General features: G+C 30.3%; 1 protein-coding gene, 1 non-coding gene and 1 pseudogene across 4 annotated transcripts; 2 read left to right on the top strand and 1 right to left on the bottom strand.

Annotated features, from left to right (window-relative positions):
• Positions 1–13,893: 13,893 nt before the first annotated feature.
• On the top strand, positions 13,894–13,986 carry LOC148764043 (small nucleolar RNA snoR8a). The gene has a single exon (XR_016024967.1). It is a non-coding gene; the product is annotated as a small nucleolar RNA snoR8a (small nucleolar RNA).
• A 4,425-nt stretch (positions 13,987–18,411) lies between these two features.
• LOC18608784 (glutaredoxin-C9 pseudogene) lies at positions 18,412–19,168 on the top strand (annotated as a pseudogene). The gene has a single exon (XR_016024637.1). The product of XR_016024637.1 is annotated as a glutaredoxin-C9 pseudogene (transcript).
• Positions 19,169–19,777: 609 nt separating this feature from the next.
• On the bottom strand, positions 19,778–24,000 carry LOC18608783 (phosphorelay protein). Of its 2 annotated transcripts, none has more exons than XM_007043647.3 (5): positions 23,861–24,000; positions 22,932–23,550; positions 22,395–22,507; positions 21,138–21,242; positions 19,778–20,655 (listed from the first exon to the last, which is right to left on the bottom strand). In XM_007043647.3, the coding sequence occupies exons 2-5, from the start codon at positions 23,314–23,316 to the stop codon at positions 19,864–19,866; spliced, it is 1,395 nt and encodes a 464-aa protein (XP_007043709.2). In that variant the 5' UTR covers positions 23,317–23,550; positions 23,861–24,000; the 3' UTR covers positions 19,778–19,863. The 2 variants fall into 2 exon arrangements, with proteins under 2 accessions (XP_007043709.2, XP_088659743.1); XM_088803617.1 differs by having other exon boundaries at positions 22,932–23,330; positions 23,861–23,965.
• Positions 24,001–24,703: the final 703 nt, after the last annotated feature.

Genomic DNA, 24,703 nt, shown 5'->3' with positions numbered 1-24,703 from the left:
TTTGACCAATAAGTTCCAAAAGATCAAAAAACGAAGTAGATTCTATTAGAATTGTAAATAGTTGATTTTGGCTACTAAATTATTATTTCTCTAATTGCACGTTTGGTATGGGGAATAGCTATGCTATTCCCCCTCTATTTCCAACCATTTCCTGTGCCTTTGTTTGGTTTAAGATTGAGACATGGAATAAAGATTCTGTAAAATCGGTTAAAACTCAGCCTTAGCTATTCCCTTCTCTCCTCCCGGTAATATCTATTCCATGAGACATGGAATAGCTTTCAAATATATAATGCCTAAAATACCCCTTATAACTTAAAAATATTACAACCCTAAACTTATAAATAGTTTTTTTCTTCTCATTTTCCCTTTTCTTTCTCTCTCTTCTCATGTTTTTTCCTCCCTCATTCTCTCTCTAACTAGCACTCAACACCGACGACCGCTGTGGCAACGACGGCGACGGTGGCGGTAGCGACCGAATATGGTCGAAAAGCATCGATCTAGTCCTTTCCGACAACATTCAACCAAGATCCAGCCAGATCTGACCGCAAAAAGCATCGAATTTGGTGTTTCCCTACTAGATCCCACGGCTGGATTTGGCACTTCACGGCCAGATCCAATCGCGGGGAAGCGCCGATCTGGCGCCATAGTGGCCAGATCAGGCCACATGGTGCGCCAGATTGGAGTTTTGTTACACCGGTCGCCTTTCCGACGACTGACCCATGAAAAAAAAAATAGAAAAAATAGAAAGAAAAGAATAAATTATTTATAAATTTTAAAATATTAATATTTTAAACTATTAATGTTTTATTTATTAAATTTTTAATATATTAAATTTTTAATGAGTATAAAAAAATAAAAATTATTAATATTTTAATCATAATAATATTAAATTATAAATAAAATATTAATAATTAAATTATACTAAAATATTAATATTTAAATTATTAATTATAAATTATTAATATTTAAAAAATAATTATATATAATAAAAGGTATTTTTATCTTTTTATTTTTTATTCCTTTCTTATTCCAAAGCTATTGTTACCAACTAAATACTGTAATAAGTCATAATAATTATTTATACTCTATTCCATTCATCATACCAAACTACATAATACTTATTCTATTCTATTCCTACCTCATTCTATTTTCACGTAATAACTATTCTATTTCATTTCTGTCTATTCCGCGAACCAAACGTGTAATAAGTGTTGTTTTAAAACAACATAATGTTATAAAAAAAATAATGAGAACAATTAGAACAAGTGGAATAATACTCCACGTGAAACAACTACTTCATGCAAATAGTAGTGAAAGTAATTCAAAATAAATGGATGCAGATAGCAGTGAAAGTAACTTGAAATAAGTGATAGAATTCATAGGTTACTTTCACTTTGAGATATTTTGAAGAGTTTGGTTTCAGTGGCTTCGATATAGAGATAGTTAAAATATCTTTCTCTTAACCTTTTGCCAAAATACCATGTGTTTCTCCCTTTCAGTTTTACCTTTTTCTCTTGTATCTTTTCATGTACATCTTTTCCCTTTTATTACATTATTACTACCCATTAAACTCACTACTCAAATGGTCACATAATGGTTTTCTAATTGTTACTCATCATATGCAATAAAACTACTACAATAATATTCATATAATTGGTTTCGATAATAGTTACCTAATATGTGCATTAAAGTTTTTTTCAATAAATGTTACTCATTATATGTATTAAAGCTTATTCTTTAGCATCTATGTTACACATTGGCCATAGTTCATTAGGCTTAGTTCAACTGCAAGTTTTACTACTCATACTTTAGCTGCAATAATATTATACTATTGAACGTAACCTTTATCATTCATTTTTTGACCATAGTTCATCACTCATATTTTAGCCTGAAGCTTTATCACTCATAATTTGGATATAATGATATTATGTTATTGACTGCAAGCTTTATTGGCCATAGCTTATTATTCACAAATTGGTTGCAACTTTTACGTTTATTTACTTAAAGGGTTGGCCATAGCTTATTATGCTATTAATCACAAGCTTTATTGTTCATCCTTAAACCACAGTTCATCACTCATATTTTAGTTGCAAGTTTTATCGCTCTTAATTTGACTGTAATGATAATTATGTTATTGGCAACAAGTTTTATTGCTAATTTCTTGACCATAGCTTATTATTCAAAAATTGGCAGTAACTTTTACGCTTGCTTATTTAAAAGGTTAAATTAATCTCGTTCATATTGGGTGTGAGCAGGGGCAGCTCAATAAGGTCAAAGACTTAAAACGAAATATTCAAATGAGGCTTTTGTTATTAAAATTTAAAAAATTATTAAAATTTTATTCTTCTAGCTTTTTTAGATGTAAAATTTTTAATTAAACTTTTATAATTAAGTTTTTTTAATATTTTTTTTCAATTGATAATATAGCCAATCCATTTAATTTTTCTTGAGACATTGTTGATCTTAAATAAATTTTATTAATTTTAGTTTTGAAGAACTTTTTTTTTCTGAAGCAGCTCTTACTTTCTTGCATCTTTCTATTTGTCAACTTTTGATTATAGTATGTATTAGAAAAATGTCTTGAAACTTCATCTTGAGGAAAATCTAAATCACTAATATTAATTGGACCTTTTTCTACTAATAAATCTGTTAAATTTGTATCAATATTTGTCCATTAACTTGGATCATAAATATTTTTAGGAATGCAATCATTTAAATTAATATGTTTATCCTCTTCGTCATGATTTCTATGATCATTTTGAATCTCTTCATTAAACTTCTTATTCTAGTATTTCATCATCATCTAACTTTCAAAGATTATTAACTTGTTCGTTTAAGAGACATTCATTAATAATTTCTAATTCATTATTTTTATCACTTGTAAAAATTTATCAAGTGCTCCTTTTTGAGATTGTATTAAACTTTCAATTCTTTTTTTTTAAGTTTTGAATAACCAGATTCATATTTTCGATTTGACATATTCAAATATTTATTATGAGGTACAACAATATTTAGCTATTATAATTGTCTTATATTTTTTAAATGGTTAATATAAAATCAACAATCAAAATTTTTAATTCAAATAAATCAACTATCACATAAAATAAAGACAATATAACAATATAATATAAACTCTAAATTAAAGTAAAAAAGTCTATGAAGATTAAAACAATAGTATCTAATTGTTGAATGTTTATTGCAAACTGCAATGAGGCTTACAACTTTATAAAGATAATAACATAACAGATTTCTTGTGTATTCTTTAAAAGAAAAATTGAAGTCAAAGGAAAAAAGAGCAAATAAGAAAAAAAGAATTCAAAAGTAAAAAAAATTAATTGGTTTTATATATAAAAAAATAGCTATTGGAAATCATTTAATACGTTGATTGAAAATAGAGGTAATAAGTGAGAAAAAAATAACTATTGGAGATGATTAAATACATATGACCGTTAGTTAATTAGAAATAAAAGAATATATTTGAGAATTAATAACATTCTAGAAATTAGAAAGTGATAGAAAATTGAGATTTATTAGGCACATAGTTAAGAAAGTGAAAGAATAAGTAATTTTATTAATTATTTTTTATTTTTATATTATGTTTAATTTTTATATATTTTAATGTAATTAATTATATTATAATTATTATAAACTTATAAGGTCTCCTCAAATTTGAGACCTCCCCAAATTGGGGGCCTAAAGCCCTTACTTGGGTGGCTTCACTCAAGAGCCGACCTTGGGTGTGAGTTAATCTCTCTGATGTAGAGATGAGGATTCCTTTTTGGTCACATATAGTAATATGAAGTGTGAATAATGTGTAACATCACATGAATAGCATTACTCAAATAAGTCTCCAAAGCTAATAAAGAGTAAACTAAAGTAGTGGCAATGTAAGTAAAGGACTAGCCAACTATGGAATTCCATAAAGAAGAGTTGCTACTTTTGATATTGGAGAAAGTATCAATTTATTCTCGAAGAATTACTATTAAAGGAAGCATCTAATCATCTCCGCAACTCCTCTTCATGATTCCTTAGTTAAGCAATCTTTGTTGCAATCTCTCTCAGCTTCAATCTCAACTTTGCTAGCATCATATATGAATTGTAACATTAGTTTGCACTTTTGGAGAAGTACTTACTCATGGAATATTGACAATCACAAATTAGTTCTTGAATTGTTTTGTTACATATGTGTTGGACAAAAGACTAGAAACATTACTAGAAAACAGAAGTTTGAATATCAAAAGCCATAAAAGAGTGATTTTAAGCTTAATCAAGTGCACATAGAGTCCCTTGAGAAGAAACAATGAAACACAAGAAGAAAAGCTACCAAGAGAAAAAGATTCATGTTGTGATCACACTTGAATTGATGCATTATCCTATGAGGAAGAGGAGGAATTCTACCAATTTTACAAGCATTAAGTCAAAAATGAGATAAGTACTCATACATAAGTTTATTATCATTATAATCTCTATACACATTATACCAAATTTGACTTATCATTACAAATTTTTAAAATGTACCATTAAAAAGATTTTTAACATTTTTTACAATATTTTGATAGATTTTGATTGCACTATATAAAATTTTAGCAACATTATAAAGTTTATACACACTAGCAAAGTTTGCATTTTTTTTATATTACTATTGAATTAAAAAATTCTAAAAATTTAAATAGTTACATCTTTGAGCTTTACTGCATAAAAAAATGTAACCCAAAGAATTTTAAATTAAAATAAAAAATTAGTTGCTTTTCAAAAAAATTAAAATTTGTTGTAATGAAAATTATTATTTTTATTATAATTTAAAAAAATCAATTGAAAAAAGCGGACATGTGCACGACAAGTACTGCGTGCAATAAAATGATTTATGTGCAGCACGTGCCGCGAGGCAATAGACAAAGTTGCGCATGCCATGCGTCGCTCACAATAAATCTTGTGCATATGTGATCGCTACGTGCAGGTCACTTATAAACATAAAAAAATTATCTTTTTTTAAAAAAAAAATCTTTTTGAGCATTAAAACAAAATTTTCTTTCATAAGAAAATTTCATCTTATACATAAAAAAAAAAAACTTTCTTTCTATAAAAAAATATTTCATGTGGGGGAAACAAATGAGAAATAAAAAAACAAATGATTTTGGTTCAAAAGGAAACAATTTAAATTTTCTTATGATATATCAAATAAAAAATAAAACCATTGTTTTATTCTAAATGCTGTTTTAATCTAAATAAAAAATAAAATATTCATAAAGTATAGAGAATCAACCTTTTTATGAAAAAGATTAACTTTCACTTTACAATTAATTCGCTTTTAGCTTAGAAATCTTATTTTAACTTATGCAGGTAAAATATATTATTACACAATCAATCAAATATTACGTAAGATATTGACATTACACAAACAATAACATGTTACTATCTAAAATGTTATTGCCTAAGGTGTTACTACTTAAGGCATTAATGCCTAAGGTGTTACAGTGTTAAGTGTTACGGTACAAGGTATTACAGAACAATGTGCTACAGTACAAAATATAACTTTTCTTAAATCAACTTAAAGAATTCTTATGCAAGCCCCAAAATGTAGGTAGTTAATTTTGATTATTAACTTATTATTTATCTAAGAGTTGTTTACAGTAATGTAATGCTATATAGAGAATAATGAGAACAACTAGAAAATTACTCCACATTGAACAACTAATACATGTGAAGCAACTATTTCACTCGGATAGCAATGAAAGTAATTCGGAATAAATGACAAGGTTCATATGTTACTTTCACTTTGAGATATTCAGGAGAGTTTAGCTTAGTGACTTATATATGAAGGTTGTTAAGAAATCTTACTTTTAACCCTTTCTTAAAATACAAATGTTTCTTCTTTGCATTTTCACTATGTTCTCTTGTTCTTTTTCATGTGCTTTTTTTTTTCTCTTATTTTATTCCCTTGTACCTTTTTACATACATTTCTTCCCTCTTACCTTCTACTTAAGAATAAGTTTTATTATATTATTATTATTAGTTATAAAACTCACTAATTCAATGGTCATATAATTGTTTTCTGACCATTACTTATTATATGTAGTAAAACAATTACTTTAATATTCACATAATAGGTTTCAGTAATAGTCATTCATTATGTACATTAAAGGTCTTCTTAATAAATGTTACTCATTATGTGCTTTAAAACTTATTCGTGAAAAACTCTTTTTTCTTACTCTATAAATAGAACTTTCACTATTCATTTAAAAGGAAAAGAGTTATAGAGCAAGAACAAACATACTTTCACTCAAAGCTTATCTCTCTAAATATTCTTTCTCTAACTCTCTTCTACTTACTTTTTCTCCATCTTATTCTCAGTTATACTTTAGCTCTTATTTATTCTCTACCTATTCTTAGTTTGTCTTTACTGCTTTAGCAATACAGTTACTTTATCAGTAGCTCTGTAAAGCCCGACCTTATAAAATACTATTCATGACATACATGTGATGATAACATGATTGCATGCTAGGAGAGTCCCGAAAAATTTACAAAAGTTGGTATTGTACCTAGAGGTACAACAAAGTTTATTTAATCCTCGAACTAGATCAAATAGGAATTTTAAGGTGAGATTAAGAGTTTCACAGTTCATGGATGACTTAAAATGGTAATTTGGAGTTTGAGGATCAATTTGGAGTCAAATCAGAATTTTTACTAACTAGGGGCAAAATGATCATTTGCCACTTGGGGACAAAATGGAAATTTTAGAAAAGATTTTTTTGATCCCATTTGACTTATTGGAGTATAATTTGACTTATTGGAGTATGATTTGAGGTTTAGAAGTGAAAAATTTTAATTTCGGTATAATTTGGAGTATATGGGTAAAATGATAATTTTGCCACCTCAAGGGTAAAATTGTAATTTTCCACCACTAGGATATTTTTTCCAGCACATGGTCTTCCTTTGTCTTCCTCTTTGACCCTTGACTAAACATGTGGTGGAGATAAAATGTTTAAATTTTTAAAACTTTAAAAATGGACCAATTAGAAAATGCCATGTGTCAAGCTTAGGATATTTTATTATTTAACTTAAAAATCAGCATAAATCAGCCATTTACTCTCCAAATATTCGGCCAAGCAAGGAAGAGAGAGAAAGAGAGGAAGAACAAACCCTAGGTGAGGAATTTCAAGAGAAAAAGTGTGGAAAATCAAGGAAAACAAGTGAAAAATGTAGGATTTTTCAACTTAAGCTTGAAATCTATTTTCCTTAAGCATTTCTCTTCATTTTCCATGCTTAAATTGCATGTTTTTATGATGAATTGTTGGCTGATCAAAATGGGTTAGGAGAGAGAAATTTGTTGGATTTATTTGATTTTAATTTATGTTAGTGTTTTTAGTTAGTTTAGCATATTTAGAAACAAAACAACAAGAAAAGAATTTATTTTCTCCCCCAACCATTAATGGCTGAATTTACCATGTAGTGAGTGAGGATGAGTTTGATTTTTATTCTAGTAGAATTGGTTAAGAAATGATGAATTATGAGCCTAGAAAAATAATAAGAATTTTCGGAGCAAAAATATGAATTTTACCCACTAGGGGTATTTTCGTAATTTGCTATTGAGACTGATAATTTGCACCACACTGAGGGACATTAAGTTAATTTGGGTGCAATTGAGGTATAGAAACTGAAAAGAATTGAATTGGAGTTTAAACGGACGCGTTAGGAATTTAATCGGGTGATAAGACGAATTAGGCCAATACTGAGTTTAGATAGTTACCAGTGCATTTTTGCATTCCATATCATGCATTGGTAGTTGAAATTAGTTTAATTTTGATTTAGTACCAACTTGGTGAAATTCTCGATTTTTTTTACTGTGTCAAGGTGGTGAGTCCTCCGATAAAGGCAAGGAAATTGGATCCGAGGACCAGTAGACAGAGTGTTTTGAAAGTCTGCATTCTAGACATTGTGAGTAAACTTACTGTCATTTTAATTATCTAGGGTGGTTTTTAGATGATTTCATGAATTTTATGAAAAAAGAAATTTAAAAAGGTAAATTTTCATGTTTTATGAATAAATGTGTTTCAATGAAATTAAATTATAAATTGTTTTGAAATTAATAGTGATTTTTAAAAATAGAGTACACGGAGACTGTTAATTGTGGCAATTTGATTGTTTAAATTAACTGGCTTATGATAAATCGAGCATGATTGGCTAGTTGGCAATTGTATTGAAATGCGAATTGTTTGGTTGCCATGAAAAACTGCGAATTACAAAAATTACCATATCATGTTATTGAGTTTTATTATATGGTGGATTATATATTAATTAATCACTGCAGTAGGGGGTTTCTATGGACCAGCCTTTTAGAAGGGCACGATAAACCCCATTATATTCTTACCCCGAACGGAGAGGCGCGTAGGGTATCTCTTGGGGTAAAGTTTAGGGTTCACTTCACGCTAAACCACCACGTAAGGGGGAACTCAACCAACGTCAAGGAACGGCCATGTTTTCAAAATAAAAATATGATTTATGTGAAATATGAATTTTAATAGCCTTGACGGTCTCGGCCAAGGTGTCCCCGAGAATGGATTTATGGCACAAGCCTAGATTTTTATGAGATTCATAAGCCTTTTCACGTATTTTGAACGAGATGTGTTCTAATTGTATAACCCAGTTTATGATGATTTACTTTATTGTCTCTATGTACTCAATTCTAGATGTTTATGATGATGTCTGTTTACTCATTGGGATTTTATAATCTGATCACCCTCCTTTCCACCCATTTCAGGTTCAGTATAGATTGTAAATAGCTGATCTCATCGAGGACTACAGTGGGATCTGCATTTTCCAAACCGTAGGTTCACAATCCTCTTTACTTTTGTTTATTCGGGGGCACTCTTATTATTATAAATTAAATTAAATATTTTGGCTTACTGTATTTAAGTATGTATAAATTTATTTAGCTTTTACACTATAAAAATTATTCACGTATAACTCTATAAATATTGTTTTATAAGAAAATAGAATATTTTACTTAATATTTCTTTTATTTTCTTATTATATTCAAATAACCATAATTTCGTTTTAAATGAAGATTTTAGACTTTTAAACTCATTTTGAATATGAATTATGTGTTTTCTACTTGTATATTATGTTTTAGCCAGTTTCAAAATTTTTGAGAAAAATGATTAAAATACCCTTGTGAGACGAAAAATTAATATTTTATTTGCTTAAAGTTGGAAACAGCTTAAAATCTTTTAGAACACGATATTTGACAATGGTTGCTCACAAGGGAACAGAGAAACTGATAGTAAAGCCTTGCGGGATTTCGGGTTGACATTCCAGGCAATAAGTGTCTACCGGGACACCGCGGTGGTTGTCACGGGCTCGAGAGAAGTACCGGGTCGTGACAAGCTCATTCTATACTTTTTCTGTCACGACCTGGAACTCTCCATCGAGCCCGTGACAACCGTCGCGAGGCCTCGACAAACATTCTTCACCCCGAATGTCGATCGAAACCTCGCAAAGCTCTCGTATCAGCTTCCGTACTTTCCCGGTGAGCAATAGTTATCAAATATCAAAATTCGAAGGATTACAAATCATTTCCAAATCAGAACATAACATGTTGTTTTCTGGCTCACAGGGGCATTTTCGTCATTTTTTTTCAAAAATCTTAAAACTTGCTAAAAATATAGTAGGTAAGCAGAAAATATATATTTAATGATTTAAAAGCAAATTAAGTATCTAAAACGTTCATTTGAAGTGAAAATTTGACCATTTGAATATAATAAAAATATTCAATAAAATAAACTATTTTCTTGTAAAATAATTTTCATAAAACTATCGGTACATAATTCTTATAGCGTAAAAGTTAATTATATTCATATATACTATAAAGCAAATAACCAAAGCATAAAATTTCTTTTACAGTGACACGTGAGCCCAAATTTATCCAAAATGTATCGGAAGTTGGAAACTTACAGCTTTTACCGATTCGAGTCCAAATGAAGATCCTTGTCAAAGTCAGCTAACTGTGGAATTCTCCGAGCCTAAAATGTGAGGAAATGAGGGTGGTGAGATTATAAAATCCCAGTGAGTAAACAGATACCAGCTAAACTATCTAAAGTCGAGTAAATGGAGACAATTAAAATAAGTCATCATACTGTAATTTCATTACCTTTCAACTCATTGCAACCAAATAAAATCAATCCATATAAATCGAGAAATCAACTTGGCTTATGAATTTCTTAAAACTTTGGCTCGTGCCAAAACTCATACTCGGTGATACCTTGCGCAGAGCATCCAACCGAGCCGGCCAAGGCTGTTAAAATTTCGTATACACTTAAAATATATTTTTAGTTTGAGAAAATACAGTCGTTCCTTGGCGTTGGCTGAGTTCCCCTTCACGTGGTGGTTTAGCGTGAAGTGAACCCTAAGCTTTACCCCAAGAGATACCCTACGCACCTCTCTGTTCGGGGTAAGAATATACTGGAGTTTACCGTGCCCCTCTAATAGGCTGGTCCATGGAACCCCCTCTGCAGTGAATAATTAATATATAATCTACCAATCAATAAAATTCATTCTAGCATCACATGGCAATTTATCGCAACCTAGCCTCTCAAGGCTGAATACACAATATAAATAATTCTAACACCAAAATTAGTTTAGTCATTCATGCTCATTTATTGTCATAAGCCATTCAATTCAAAACCATAAATTTACAACATAAGCAGGCAGTCTCCAATTACTCTATTTCAAAACCAGTATTTAATTTTTCAGAAAATTTATAAAATCATTTTATAAAATCACAATTTCTCTTAAAACATAGCAATTTACCATTTAAACCCATTTTCCATAAAATCACACAATTGTATAAAACTACTCTAGATAATTAAGACAATAATAAGTTTACTCACTGTTCTAGGAGTCGATGTACTCCTAATCCCAATCTTCAAGCACAATTTCTATACTTTTACCAGTGTACTTTGCTCACCACCTATCCACAATGTACAATACATAATTCATCACATCAATGCTTGACCATTATAAAATCAATTCAAGCTCAGTATATATGCATGATATGATATACAACTTATCAGACTACTGTTTAAATGCAGTGCTGACCTAATTCGGCCTATTATCTCCAATTTAACTCCAAATCAATTCTTCTCACTTTCTACACTCCAATTATACCTAAATTACCTTAATGACTATGAATGAGATTCAATTTATCAGTCTCGATAGCAAATTATGAAAATACCCCAAGTGGGTAAAAATTCGTATTTTTGCTCTAAAAATTCCCATTATTTTTCTAGGCTCATAATTCATCATTTCTTAACCAATTCTCTTAGAATGAAAATCAAATTCATCCTCACTCAACACATGGTAAATTCGGCCATTAAGGGTTGTGGGAGAAAATAAATTCTTTTCTTGTTGTTTTGTTTCTAAATATGCTAAACTAACTTAAAACACTAACATAACTTAAAATCAAATTAATCTAATAACTTTCTCTCTCCTAACCCATTTTTCAGAATTGAATTCATCATAATAACTCAATATTCAACCATGAAAATCAAAAACAAAAGCATGGGTAAGCTAGGTATCAAGGAAAACTAAAGAAATTCTAACTTACCTAGCTTGTTTCCTTGATTTCTTCACTTTTTCTTTGAATTTCACCTAGATTTTCTTGTTTTTCCCTTTGTTCTTCCTCTCTTTCTCTCTCTTCCTTGCTTGGCCTGCCATATGAAGAAAATGGGCTGATTTTATGCCTTTTAATAAAGAAACAATAAAATAATAAAGGTATGACACATGGCATTTTCTTATTGGTCCATTTTTAAAATTTTAAAATTTTGATCCTTTTTATCTCCACCACACAATTAGTCAATGGTCAAAATGAGGATAAAGGAAGACCATGTGCTGAAAAAATGTCCTGGTGGTAAAAAATTACAATTTTACCTCTGGGGTGGCAAAATTACCATTTTATCCTTTTACTCCAAATTATACCGAAATTAAAATTTTTCACTTCTAAACCTCAAATCTTACTCCAACAAGTCAAATTATACTCCAATAAGTCAAATGGGGCCAAAAAAATCTTTTCTAAAATTTTCATTTTGTCCCCAGGTGGCAAATGACCATTTTGCCCATGGATAGCGAAAATTTCGATTTGACTCCAAATTGATCCTCAAACTCTGAATCACCATATTAAACCATTATGGGACTTTAAAATTCTTAATTTCATCGTGAATTCTCTATTTGATCTAGTTCGAGGTTTAAATCAATTTTGTTGTACGTCTAGGTACAATACCGACTTTTGTAAATTTTTCGAGACTCTCTTAGCATGCAAACATGCTATCCATCACATGTATGTCATGACAAATATTTTATAGAGTCGGGCTTGTCTTCTTCTCCCCCACTTGGATCAACCATATGATCCTTCTTCATGACTAATTTCGACATCAAGCTAAATATTAATAGTTTAATATTATTTCATTAATAAAATATTATTTTATTCTAAAAATTTTATCTTGTCTCCTTAGTACCAAAAATACCTTATTATGCCTCACTTGACTTCCAAATCGCCTTTTATCTCACAAATTCTTCTCCGATAAAATTATTATTATTTTATTGTTACTTTCTCACTTGCAAAATATTTTATCATAAACTACTCCTTTCGTCTTTTATCACTTCTAAACATTTTAATTGACCTCAATTTGCATTCGATCAACTTTATTTATCACCATATCAAAGTATGGGGTATTTCATTTTCTTAACCATTACTCTACTACTTACATATTCTCTTCCACTTGCCATAATACTCAGTACTTTAAAAACCACTTTAATCTTCCTTTCCATCACCTCTAGCACATCCTTTTACGTATTTACAACAATTCCTCTCTTTTTCTCACAAAAACCCATTTAAAGGAACTAATCATAACTTTGAGCTAACCATGAAGTCATTGGTAGAAACTACTAAAGAGATGAAACAGGGAATCTGTGCAGACAGCCAAATCTATATCTTCAACAAATAAGTTTGTTAGTAGTGGTTGAGGATATTTTATATTTTTGGGGTCAAAAGACATATCCAGTCCCTATACTTTTCAATTTTGTTCAATTTAGTCCCTGTACTCAAAATCAAAGCAATTTAGTCTCTGAATTTTGGAAATTGCATCAATTTAGTCCTTCCTCCTAACGATATCCAATTTTATTGTTAAAAGATGACATCATCTTTAACATCAGCGATGACGTCAACACTGACATGTCATTTTTTGATGACATGTCATCAATATGACGACGTGGCATGCAACATGGCACCAAGTGAAGATGTGAAAATGCCATGTGGCAATATACGATGACGTAGTAGTGTTGACGTGACACTTGTCAGTGCCACATGGCAGATAAAAAAATTTCTAAAAAAAATTCTACCACATCATAAGGATTAAAGTGAACAAAAATATATAGTGCAATGACTAAATTGAACAAAACTAAGATGTTTAGGAACTAAATTCAAAAACTTATTTGAAAAATACAAATCTTTAAGTAGATTATTGATATGCTTATTAATAAGTCAAATATTTAAGTATAAAAAATTTATGGTGTTAAAATATATAAATATTTTATTACTTGATTATTTGATTCTAGAATATGTAAATTAATTTATCTTTTTTATAAATATTAAGTTTGAATTCTCCTTCTATAAAAAAAAAATTTAAAATTTCATACCTGAAGTCAAATTTATATGAATAACTTATTTTATGTTAAAATAAAATAATATAAAATGACTAAATAAATTCTTTTTTCTTCTATTTATAATAGTATAAAAATTTAAAATTTATTTAACTTAGTTTTTAACTTGAGCTAAAGTCAAATAAGTAAACTATGTTGATTTAGTTTTTTCTTTTAAAAACAATGAAGAACGAAGATATGAAGTTAGCGATGATTATAAAAGTAATTGCTCATTCTAACTTACTTAATTTGAACATGACAAACTTCTTATTACAATCAAAGAATCTGAGCTCCACCCTTTTAATTATTTATTTATTTTTTATGTCTTTATGTTGTTTAATATTTCAAGTTATATTTTTTAAATTGAAATTTGTTAGATTAAAGACTGCATTTATGGTTGATAAAGTTAAATATAATTGTAAATATTTGTACCATTTTATTTTGTTAATAAATTTTTTATAGATCCAAATTAATAATTTAAATTTATCAAAATTTGATTGTGGTATTTGAATTTAAATAAAATCGTTTTATAAGAAATTTTGAGTAAATTTAAATAAAAGGTAAATTAGGTATGAGTTGAATAATTTCAAAAGAATGTCTATTTGTAAATTGTGAAAATTGTAACTAAATCAACATATTTTGCTAATTTGAGTAAATTTAAATAAAAGGTAAATTAGATAAAAGATGAATAATTTCAAAAGAATGTGTATTTGTAAATTGTAAAAGTTATAATTAAATCAATATATTTAGTGCTTTTATATCATTTTATTTTAACGTAATGCAAGTTATTCATCTAAATTTGACTTTAGGTATGAAATTTTTTTCAATTTTTTTTATAGAAGGAGAATTTAAACTTAATTTTTGTAAAAAAATAAATTAATTTACAGATTTTAGAATCAAATAATTAAGTAAAAAAATATTTATATATATTTTTTAACACTATAAATTTTTTACACTTAAATATTTGGCTTGTTAATATGCATATCAATAATCTACTTAAAGATTTATATTTTTCAAATATTTTTAATTTAGTCCATCAATATCTCAATTTTGTTCAATTTAATCCTTGTACTATATATTTTTGTTCACTTTAATTTCTATGACGTGGTAGAATTTTTATTAAATTTTTTTTTGATCTGACACGTGACACTGACATGCTAACATGTCAACATGTCAATACCACATCAGCACTACCACATGGCATTGCCACATCATCATTCGATGCCATGTGACTTGCCACGTTATCAAAAGTAACAAGTCAACGTTGACATTAGCGATGATGTCATCTGTTAACGTCAAAATTGAATGTCGTTGGAGAAAGGGATTAAATTGACACAATTATCAAAATTAAAAGATTAAATTGTTTCGATTTTGAGTACAGAAATTAAATTAAACAAAATTGAAGAATATAGAGACTAGATAGGTCTTTTGATCTTTTTTTTTTTTTGAAAAGTAATTTGATTTCATTAATACAAAATAGTTTAAGGGGAACCAAGCATAGATACATGTACCATCTTTGAAGGGAAAGAAATTGCAAAATTCATAGCAAAACTCACTTAGGGAAAATTAACTTTGTTTCTAATTGTTGAAGCAATTAGGCGCAGTGACAACTGTGATGCTTGGTGGTTTGATTGATTTTCTGTTTATATATTTGATTGGTTCTGTCTGCAGCATGCATAGTTTGTATGTAAAATGAAGTAGCTTCTTTTGCATAATAAAACATTTACTCATTAAAAAATAAGTAAGCAACCGAAGGATTGAAGATCACGTTTTTAGAAGAAACAAGATGGTATGAAGCGTCACGTAACACAGTCCACGGTCTAAGCTGTCTTAATCCATTCTTAGCTAAAGACTTGAAACACGTGGGGTGTAGGGTGTGGGGTGATGGATGAGAGACAAAGACAAAAGCCATAAAACAAGGGTTTACAACCAGGAAAGGCTCCCATTTTTATGACATCATCCCAACCGTATCATACTGCCATAAGGTCCATGACGCGATAACACAAATTGATATAGTTTGAAATTCTATTATAAATATATATAAAGAAAAAAAATTCAAAGTGGGTGGATTATTCTTTTGGCATACAGCGGCAAAGGCGGAGTTAGAGCATCTTTAAAAGAAGATCAAACAGAAAGACACATTAAATAATTTAAAAAAAATTTATATATAATTTAATTATCACTCATATAAAAAATTAAATAAAATTTAAAAAATATTAGATATATAAAAAAAATACATATTAACAGTAATAATAGTGTTATTTATATATATGACTGAATGAAACTATAAAAGAAATTTCTCTCACTCTTTGTATTCAAAAGTAAAAGAGAAAACAATTTTTCAAATTCGAATGAATTGTTTTTTTAGTTTATGTGTTCTAACTCTCCTCTCATTTTCTATTTGCCTTTTAAATTACGAAGAAACATGTTGGGTTATTGGATTGAACTATTGAAATATAATATGTTATGATAAGCTATTAGGTTAGACTATTAAAATATAATATATTATAATAGGCTTAGATTTATACTAAAACTTAATGGGTTTAGATTAGTAGACTCACTTTTATTTTTTATTTTTTAAATTTGATGGGCTTATATATTAGTTTAGAATTTATTTATTAAGCTTAACTAGCAATATGCTAACCATAATGACCTTCATTTTATCAAACAGTTTAAAGAATAAAACTAATTATTAAATAAAAATTATTTTGAGAGTCATTAAAAATATAGATAATTAATAAAATTGAATTAAAAAATATAATTATTTCATTCTATCAATTTATATGCATATCTTTATTACTTAAAGTTTGCAGCATACATGCTAGAACGCATTGATTATTCTGAAAAAAATAATATATTGATGAAATTTTAAGCAACAGTGCAATACTGCAAATTATATTTAAAAATTAAATAATAATTTATTTATTTTTTAAGATTAAAATCATAAAAAATAAAATTTACATAACAGAAAAAAAAACATAACAAATAGAAGATAAAATCTACATATGACATAATAAAAAAGAAAGAAAAAGAATATGATTGATAGTTGGTAGAAATTTGTGAAAGAAAATCTATAAAAATTTAAAAAATATGAGTAAATAGAATATAAATAAATAAATAAATAAATAAAAATAATAATATCAATTAAAAAAAACTTTAAAACTGAGTCAAGCATATGAAATTATTTTATTATTCTTTATTTATATTAATTATTAAATAAAAAATTATTTTGGAGAGGTCATTAAAATAATTTATCAAAAAATTTAAAAATTTTATATACTATGTAAAAAAAATTTTAAACTTCGAGGGGCCATTCTATAAAGAGGCTTTGCCCCAGTACAGTGGATTATTTTATCTGTTGCTATGTGTTTATTAGTTACTATAAAATTTTATTATTAATTTCAAAATAATTAATACTTAATAACTAACTATATCCATTTACATTAATTGACTAACAAAAATTTCCATATCACAGTATTATTATTTGACTAAGGATGTGATGTATCGATTTTAAATTTTAATTCATATCAATTTTCATCCGCGTGGTTTGATTGATTCATTTCAATCTTCGATTAATGCAAAAATATATCATAATTAATGACAAATTGAATTAAAAAATGTAAATCTTATATATTACCTCTTTGATTCACTATTATTTTGTAATTATATATTTAGAGCCTTGGATGAATGATTCAATTCTTTACTTAAAGTCAAATAAATATGCAAATTTTCATCATTTACATGTACTTATTCAGCTCGTATTTAGCAATGACAAAACGAAGGAATCGCTCTTACGTGCCACGTGGCGGCCCCTGACGTGACATCACAGCACACGTTTGGTGATGTATGGTAAGGTTAGGGCTGGCCCCTCGCTGACGTTGGTTTCCCGCACCGTCCGCCAGCGGCCTTTTTCCTTTGCCCAATCACAAATGACAAATCACAGCAACGTGTGGGTCACATTAATATCCACCCGATAAAAAATAATAATAATAATCTTTGGATTCACAATTTTTGAGATTTACTCATTCTTTTATTATTATTAAGGAATAATTACAAAATTTGGAATTGGATAATGCTTGATTATTAATTTATTTATGTAATCTCTGGACAAATGGCAAATGCAAAATTCTCATGCCTTATATCTTTCATTAATCTCTTAATTTAATTCACTATATAAATGCTGCTCTCATAATTACATTTTTAAGAGTCAGTTTAGAGAAATTAAGATTAAATAGGTAATGGGTTTTGATTGTATTGGAAATCCAATTGTGAAAGTGATAAAAGTAAACGACAACATGTTATATGCAATTCAATATATTTATCCCATATTGATGTCGTAAGCTTACGCAAACAAAGCATGGGATTTTTGTTAGGAGAGTTCTAGTACTACTACTAGTCCTAGGTATATTATTATTTTCTTTAATTCTGGTAAACGTCACGGGCTTTGTTCTTACCTTATTAAATCCCGGGCTTTTGACAAGTTGGTTGATTGTGGGGTGGGGAGGAAAAAGAAAGGGTCGCCGTGCGTCAGACGAAGCAACTAGGTTAGATACAACTCGGACATGGCCCAACACGCATTACACAACAAAACAATGACACCAAACTAACGTCACCCATTAACCTACACAGCCGCGTAACCAAAAAGCCTAACTACCGTTGACGCCTGACCCTCTCCACTCCCTTCTCTGCCGTGCTCCTTTATATATCCCTCTTTCATCTCCCCATTGCAACTCGCTCACATTTTTCATATCCACCAAGCTACCTCTTTGCTTTGCTTTTTTTATTTTCTTTGTGTCTTTCTTTTTTGGACATTTTCTTAATTTTCACCATGCAACAAGCGATTCCATACAAGTCCTGGCCTCTGCCATGCGCCACCACTACTTCCCATCGTGCCCCATCGACACTTGGCCACAACAACCTCGTACTAAGCAGAGGAGGAGGCAGCAAGGACGTGCTTAATATTGTGTTAGAGAACGCTGTGATTGTGTTCGCCAGGAAGGGTTGCTGCATGAGCCATGTAGTGAGGCGTTTGCTACTGGCGCTGGGAGTGAACCCTGCGGTTTATGAGATTGATGACAAGGATGAGGTTGGTGTTTTGAATGAATTGGAGATGATCTGCAAAGGTGATGGAAAGGATAAAAAGGTGCAGCTTCCAGCTGTGTTCATTGGTGGGAGATTGTTTGGGGGATTGGATAAAGTAATGGCTACTCATATTAGCGGAGAGTTGGTTCCTGTGTTGAAAGATGCAGGGGCCTTGTGGCTTTGATTGATTCAGTTTTGTGACATCTTCTTCTTCTTTTTTTTTTTTTTTTTCCTTTATAGGGTTGGTTGGATAATTCTGGACTCTAAAAGAGCCTGCTAGCTAGAAAATGGAAGGTTATTTTTTTGGTTTTAGAATTAACCCAATTGGGTGTGTAACTTTGTTACAGAGAAATACAAATCAAGATAGTAGATCTTGTGTTCTTCTTCCTCTGTTTCTAGATTTGTTAATTTGATTAGAATGATCCTCAAGGAATTGGATGATTTTGAGCTATCTTCTTTCTTCCTTGGATGACTTTTTTGTTTTTTCTGAACTTTATATCTGTTTCCAGCCTTGTTCAAAGGATTTTCATTGCTAAACTTTTGTTTTGAGTTGAAGATGAGATGCTGCCTGCTTGCAGCACATGGAGGTTAGTTATATCTCTGTTTTAAAATGACTAGACACCTGACGTTCAGTGGGTTGGCACATGGGCACATGTCGTGTTCCTGCGAGTAAAGTAATATAGGGGGCCTTAGCCTCTGCTTCCCCACCTAAATCCTAATTTATCTGAGACAGGATAAAAAGTTATGACCCATAAATTGACAAGTTTCACCAATATCAAATACGCTAGTGAACACCAAAATCCCAATGAAGAGTATACCATAAAAATACGCTTTAATTACCAAGCTCTGGTATCCATTAGCAGCAAAATAGCATGAAAATTTCACCATTAGGACCTTTCACACGACTCCAACTGAACCAACAAACATTTTATCTACATAAAACTTGGATTTATGGATTTTATTTCAGCTCCTAAACAGGAAACAAAAAATTTGCATAATAAACTTGAAAAGGAAGTGTAAAGCCGTCTTTGATGAGCAATTTATACATCAGTTTAGTTTTCAAGAGTGAGGTTTCTTAGTAACAAACCATCAAATCGTATCCAACCATGAATCGAAATCATTCAATACTTTTGGCTTTGGGACAGAGTGAGACGATGGAGAAGACTGACCGCTGTCCTGGGCAGCTTTGACATCAGTATGCCTAGACAAACCATTTCGGTTTACTAATGTGGATGTTTCTTGTAACAAATCATCAAAAGTGGAAGTAACAGCTGCAGATTTAGATGAATCAACACCTTGGTTTACCATTGTGGATGTTTCTTTCAATAAATCATCAAGTAAATCATCAACACTGGAATTAACACCTGCAGATTTAGATGAATCATCGCCTTTTCTTGCAAGTTGGGCCAAAGATGGAGAACCTTCTGTATAATAATCATTGGAGCTTTTTTGGGTCTTTAAGCCAGAAGAATCAAGAAGCTTCGTCTCACTGAAAGAATTAAGAAGCATATCCAATTCTGCCTCTGCAGCTACCGCTTCAAAAGTAGAAACTTTTTTGTTAGGGACCGAAGCAGAATTTGAATTGTCGTGTGTTGAAGACTCCAATGCTCTACTTTTACCAGATTTGTCACGTTGACTGGAAATAAAATCACTGTAAACTTCATCCACTGAATCCAAACCTTCATTAGACAATGTTGCATCTACAGACTTGCTCCCAGAGCTAAATGATATATGCTCAACATTTTTAGCGGCAATATTGACCTTATCAGTAGAATCATTTAGAGTTAGTTCTTCAGTTATTTGTGCAGCTGCTTTTCCCTCAGATGTTGTTTGCATTTGGTCAGATTCCTGATTGCTGTTTGCCTTTGATCCCTCTGCATGCTGGAACATAAACCAGTAATGTGCAAATAAATACTCAAGTGTAAATTATAAACATATTTGTAGACACAAAAATTGATGTTATGCAATTATGACCGGCTGGCTTGCAAACCTAATATGCCACCATAACCCAATACTGCCTATTGTCAAATTAATTAAAGATAAAAGGAACCACAAGAACTATCCAACAAAAAAATTTACATATGAATGCATTAGAACCATAGGGAAAACGTAAACTAAATGCCAAGATTTCTGAAAAAGCTGTATCTCCCATTAGGTAACAATAATCTTCAATTCCATTCAATTCTTAAGGTTTCCCAAGAATGATCTCTATGGGTTATTCGTGAAACTCATGGTGTAAACCTCAAGCCCCATGCTTGTTGCCTTTAGTTAGTGTCAGGAATTGCAGCTCCTCACTTAGAGGCATTAAACAATCATTATGAACCAACAGTAACTTGAATATCAATGTAGGGTATTGGACTTACCAGCTCTGATGGTAATAGATCTTCTTCAATGAAGAGCCTCTCAGATAAATTTACTTTTTCAAGTTGTTCAGCAAGAGCATGCAAATTCAAGGAGAGAAATGATGCCTACATAAGAAAACAGAGGGAAAAAGAGGTGAAAAGATAATAAAAAAGTAAGGTAACTGATGCAAGGTTGAAGGCAGGTGGCTAGCAGTAATAACCAGATCAAGTAAATGGCCTTAAGGACAAATGAGTAGCCCCACTTTGATACTGCTATAATTGATTGCACATAAACAGTCCATTTCAATTTTAATTTTCTTAAACATTTAACATATGATAAATTCTATGAATTGTGCCCATTTTAATAAATAGATCTAAACAATACATCACCTTTTTCTAAAATATCCAATGAAATTAAGATCAAAACTAGAAAGCAATCTTTCTCTTCCACCAGTCCTCTCCTTTGTTTGTCACAAGACACTTTCAACATGGATACTGATTACTGAAATATCATCCAGCGTGCAGTTAACAATTAGCAAAGGCAGTGAGTATTTATAACTTCAAAATCAAAATCAAAATTATCCCTAGTGTTGGTTAAGCACATCTATCAACTTGGATTATCTTACACTTTTAGTCCCAGCAGAACTGGGAAAAGACAAATCTGTCCACATTTAAATATGCTCACTGATGATACATAGACAAGATCATAATTAAGATACCCACATCAACTTCAAAAAATAAATCCCAAACACAAAAAGCCTTCATCTAATTCCCACAACTAACATAATAAGAACCTGTAAGATTTTCATTGCAAATTTCTCTAATTGCATTGTGAATCCAATCTAACACATGACCCACTGTTCGAAGTTACTTCTGTATATTGGACCTGCTTCTGACAGTAGAAGTGTTGTGAACAACAATAAATAGCAATTCATTAGCATCAGATTGTTAGATGCATATTCTGCTAGTAATCTTTAGGACAAGGCAGTGCAAATATGTGTCTGAGTGTAGAGGGACATATACAGATGTGCACATGCACGTGTGTGTGTGTGTGTGTGTGTGAGAGAGAGAGAGAGAGAGAGAGAAAGAGAGAGAGAGAGAGAGATGCTTGCTCATATCATAAAGTGAAAGACAAAACAAGAACATAGATACACATATCCAGTACACATCAAACAATGCATCAATGGACTTGAGAATTAATGTCTCTATCTGTTCCTTCGCAATTAGAATTTCTTGCTCAGTGTATATATAAATAACAAATAAAAGAAAAGAAATTACCTCATGAGTTGCAGTTGTTCTGTCTTCCACAACAAAATTATCATTCTGAATCAATGACAAAATGCCCTCTCCCCTTACTGAAAGCATAATGCCCACAAACTGATTGAAGTCTCCTGGAAGATTACCAATATATAAATTTCCATCAAGAATTCCAAAATAAAAACTGACATGTATAGCATATTTCCCTTTTAGAACACAAAAAAGACCATAGAGATCAGTCAAGGAAAGGTTCATAACTATAATAAGGATTGGTAACAATACCGGGTTGTTTTCAGAAGAAAATAACTACAACTTCCCAATTTTTTCTCTTCTTCATTCAATTCAAAAGAGATGCTTAGTCAACTTCTCCTGCTTATAACTCCTCTTTTTAACTCATTGAGAAAATGTCTACTTATTTGTGAAAATAAACCTACCATCAAAATAACTTGTTATTTTATTGCTTTTTATAAATACACCATATTGAAGGGTGGAACAAGGCTTATACAATTGAAACAGACAATTTCACATATTAAACTACATAAGGAAAGAGACAAATACCAGGCAGAATATCATCTAAAGAACAAAGGCTATCTGTGTAAGGATTCGACTCCAACTGAGACTGAGCCTCAGCAATCAGGTGATGAAAGTCAGCCCCTTTACTCTTTGGCAAAACAACATCGGGAACTTGACTTGTGCTATCACCAGATTGATCTTCAGAACCTGAATCAAATTCTTCCTCATAGTGATCCCAATTCGATGGTAGTGCAGATACACGCTGAGCCTGATGCGTTTTCTCTCGAATTTGCTTGCCTGTCTGCTTCTTTGCGTTTGCAGCATCATTACCACCAACTAATGGAGGTTTTGGCTTTTGACTTGAATGAGGCTTCTTACTATGGTGTTGTGAATGAGCTCTCTTTGATTTTGCCAAAGCCTTCGCATCCATCTCAAATATTTACACTGTCGAAATGAATTGAACTCACCACCCTCACAATGTACAAGGGTAACTACCACAACAAACAGGTGAATGATAACTCATTCGAATAAAATTCTTCTGTTCCAACTTACAACTAAAAAAAAATAAATGACTAAAATCTTCCAGATTTCAGCCCTATTATAATTGAGCCTAAATTTGGCACAAGGATAAGTTGAATAAAAAGGATGCCAAAGCCAGAATTTCCTGCAAAATAGTAAAAATTAAAAAAAAAAAAAAAAACCTCCCATACAACTTCTAAGACCTAAATATTATATATTTTAGAAATTTTACTGCTTATCATCAATCAAAAAACAAAGAGTAGTTGACTGATAATTAATCATTACTAGAGCTGTAAAACTAAAACCCTAGTCGAGGAAACTAAAAATGAAAAAACAAATTACGCGTAATTATCCTCCAGAAATTGTGTTAATAATAACTGAGAAGTAGGAAAATGCCGATTAAAAAGATTACAAAAATAAAAATAAAAAAGCAACGAAGGGATTAGGGTTCTTACGTTTAATAGATTTGCGTGAAGTAAGCAAATTTGATTTGATTACACTCCATGGAACTGAAAATGGGGAGGAAAGATTTTGGGCTCCCATCTCTCTGACTAGTTTCCACGTACTGGGACAGAAACGTACGGCATCTCAGAAGAGGCCCAAAGAAGTATAGAGCGCTGACCCGCTGTGGTTTTTCTATTTTAATAGAATGGGCCTTCGTGGCCCAATTATCAGACGCGCAGAAAATGAATGAAAAGCATTTGGGTTAACACTTGGTTTTTCCTTAACTAGTTTTTGCCAATTAATCAACTTTACAGTCATGCAAAATTAATTGAGCCATGTTATTTGAGTTGTAAACTAAATAATAATTGTTGCATGAGACAGATTAAAATTAGCCATTCAATTTATGTATAATATTTCAATAAATTGCTGAACTATTTAACAAATTTTAAATAAATTTTTAATTTTTTTTTGCATACAATTAGGTTTTCATATTTTTATTTGAAACAAATAGACTCTTATCATTAATAGTTAACTAACTATTATTAATTAAAATGTAATTTATCATTTTATACTTACATGACACAAATATAGAGAGTGAAAAATAACACGTGACCATGTCACTTGTCAACATATTACATCAATGTTACATGACATAAAATAACAATTAATATTTTGATTAATAACAACTAATCAACTATTAAACATGAAAATGTATTTGGTTCAAAATAAAAATATAAAAATTTTTATAAAATATGTGAATATCCATTGCATTTCATAATACCCAATGTATCTCTCCATAACTAATGTACATATTTATGTATGTACATATTTATGTTGGTACATCTCTATCTCTG

The sequence above is a fragment of the Theobroma cacao genome, chromosome 2, assembly GCF_053813885.1.
Source record: "Theobroma cacao isolate CCN51 chromosome 2, ASM5381388v1, whole genome shotgun sequence".
Taxonomy (NCBI): Eukaryota; Viridiplantae; Streptophyta; class Magnoliopsida; order Malvales; family Malvaceae; genus Theobroma; species Theobroma cacao.
This window is presented reverse-complemented; position numbering and strand designations above follow the sequence as displayed.

Bases quoted from the DNA above. Each gene is read 5' to 3' on its own strand.
- LOC18608783 (XM_007043647.3), bottom strand. From the start codon at position 23,316: ATGGATGCGAAGGCTTTGGCAAAATCAAAGAGAGCTCATTCACAACAC. The intron at 22,508-22,931 runs GTATTTGTCTCT...GTAATCTTCCAG, and splicing joins TTTAGATGATATTCTGCCTG to GAGACTTCAATCAGTTTGTG. The intron at 20,656-21,137 runs GTAAGTCCAATA...TTTATGTTCCAG, and splicing joins ATCTATTACCATCAGAGCTG to CATGCAGAGGGATCAAAGGC.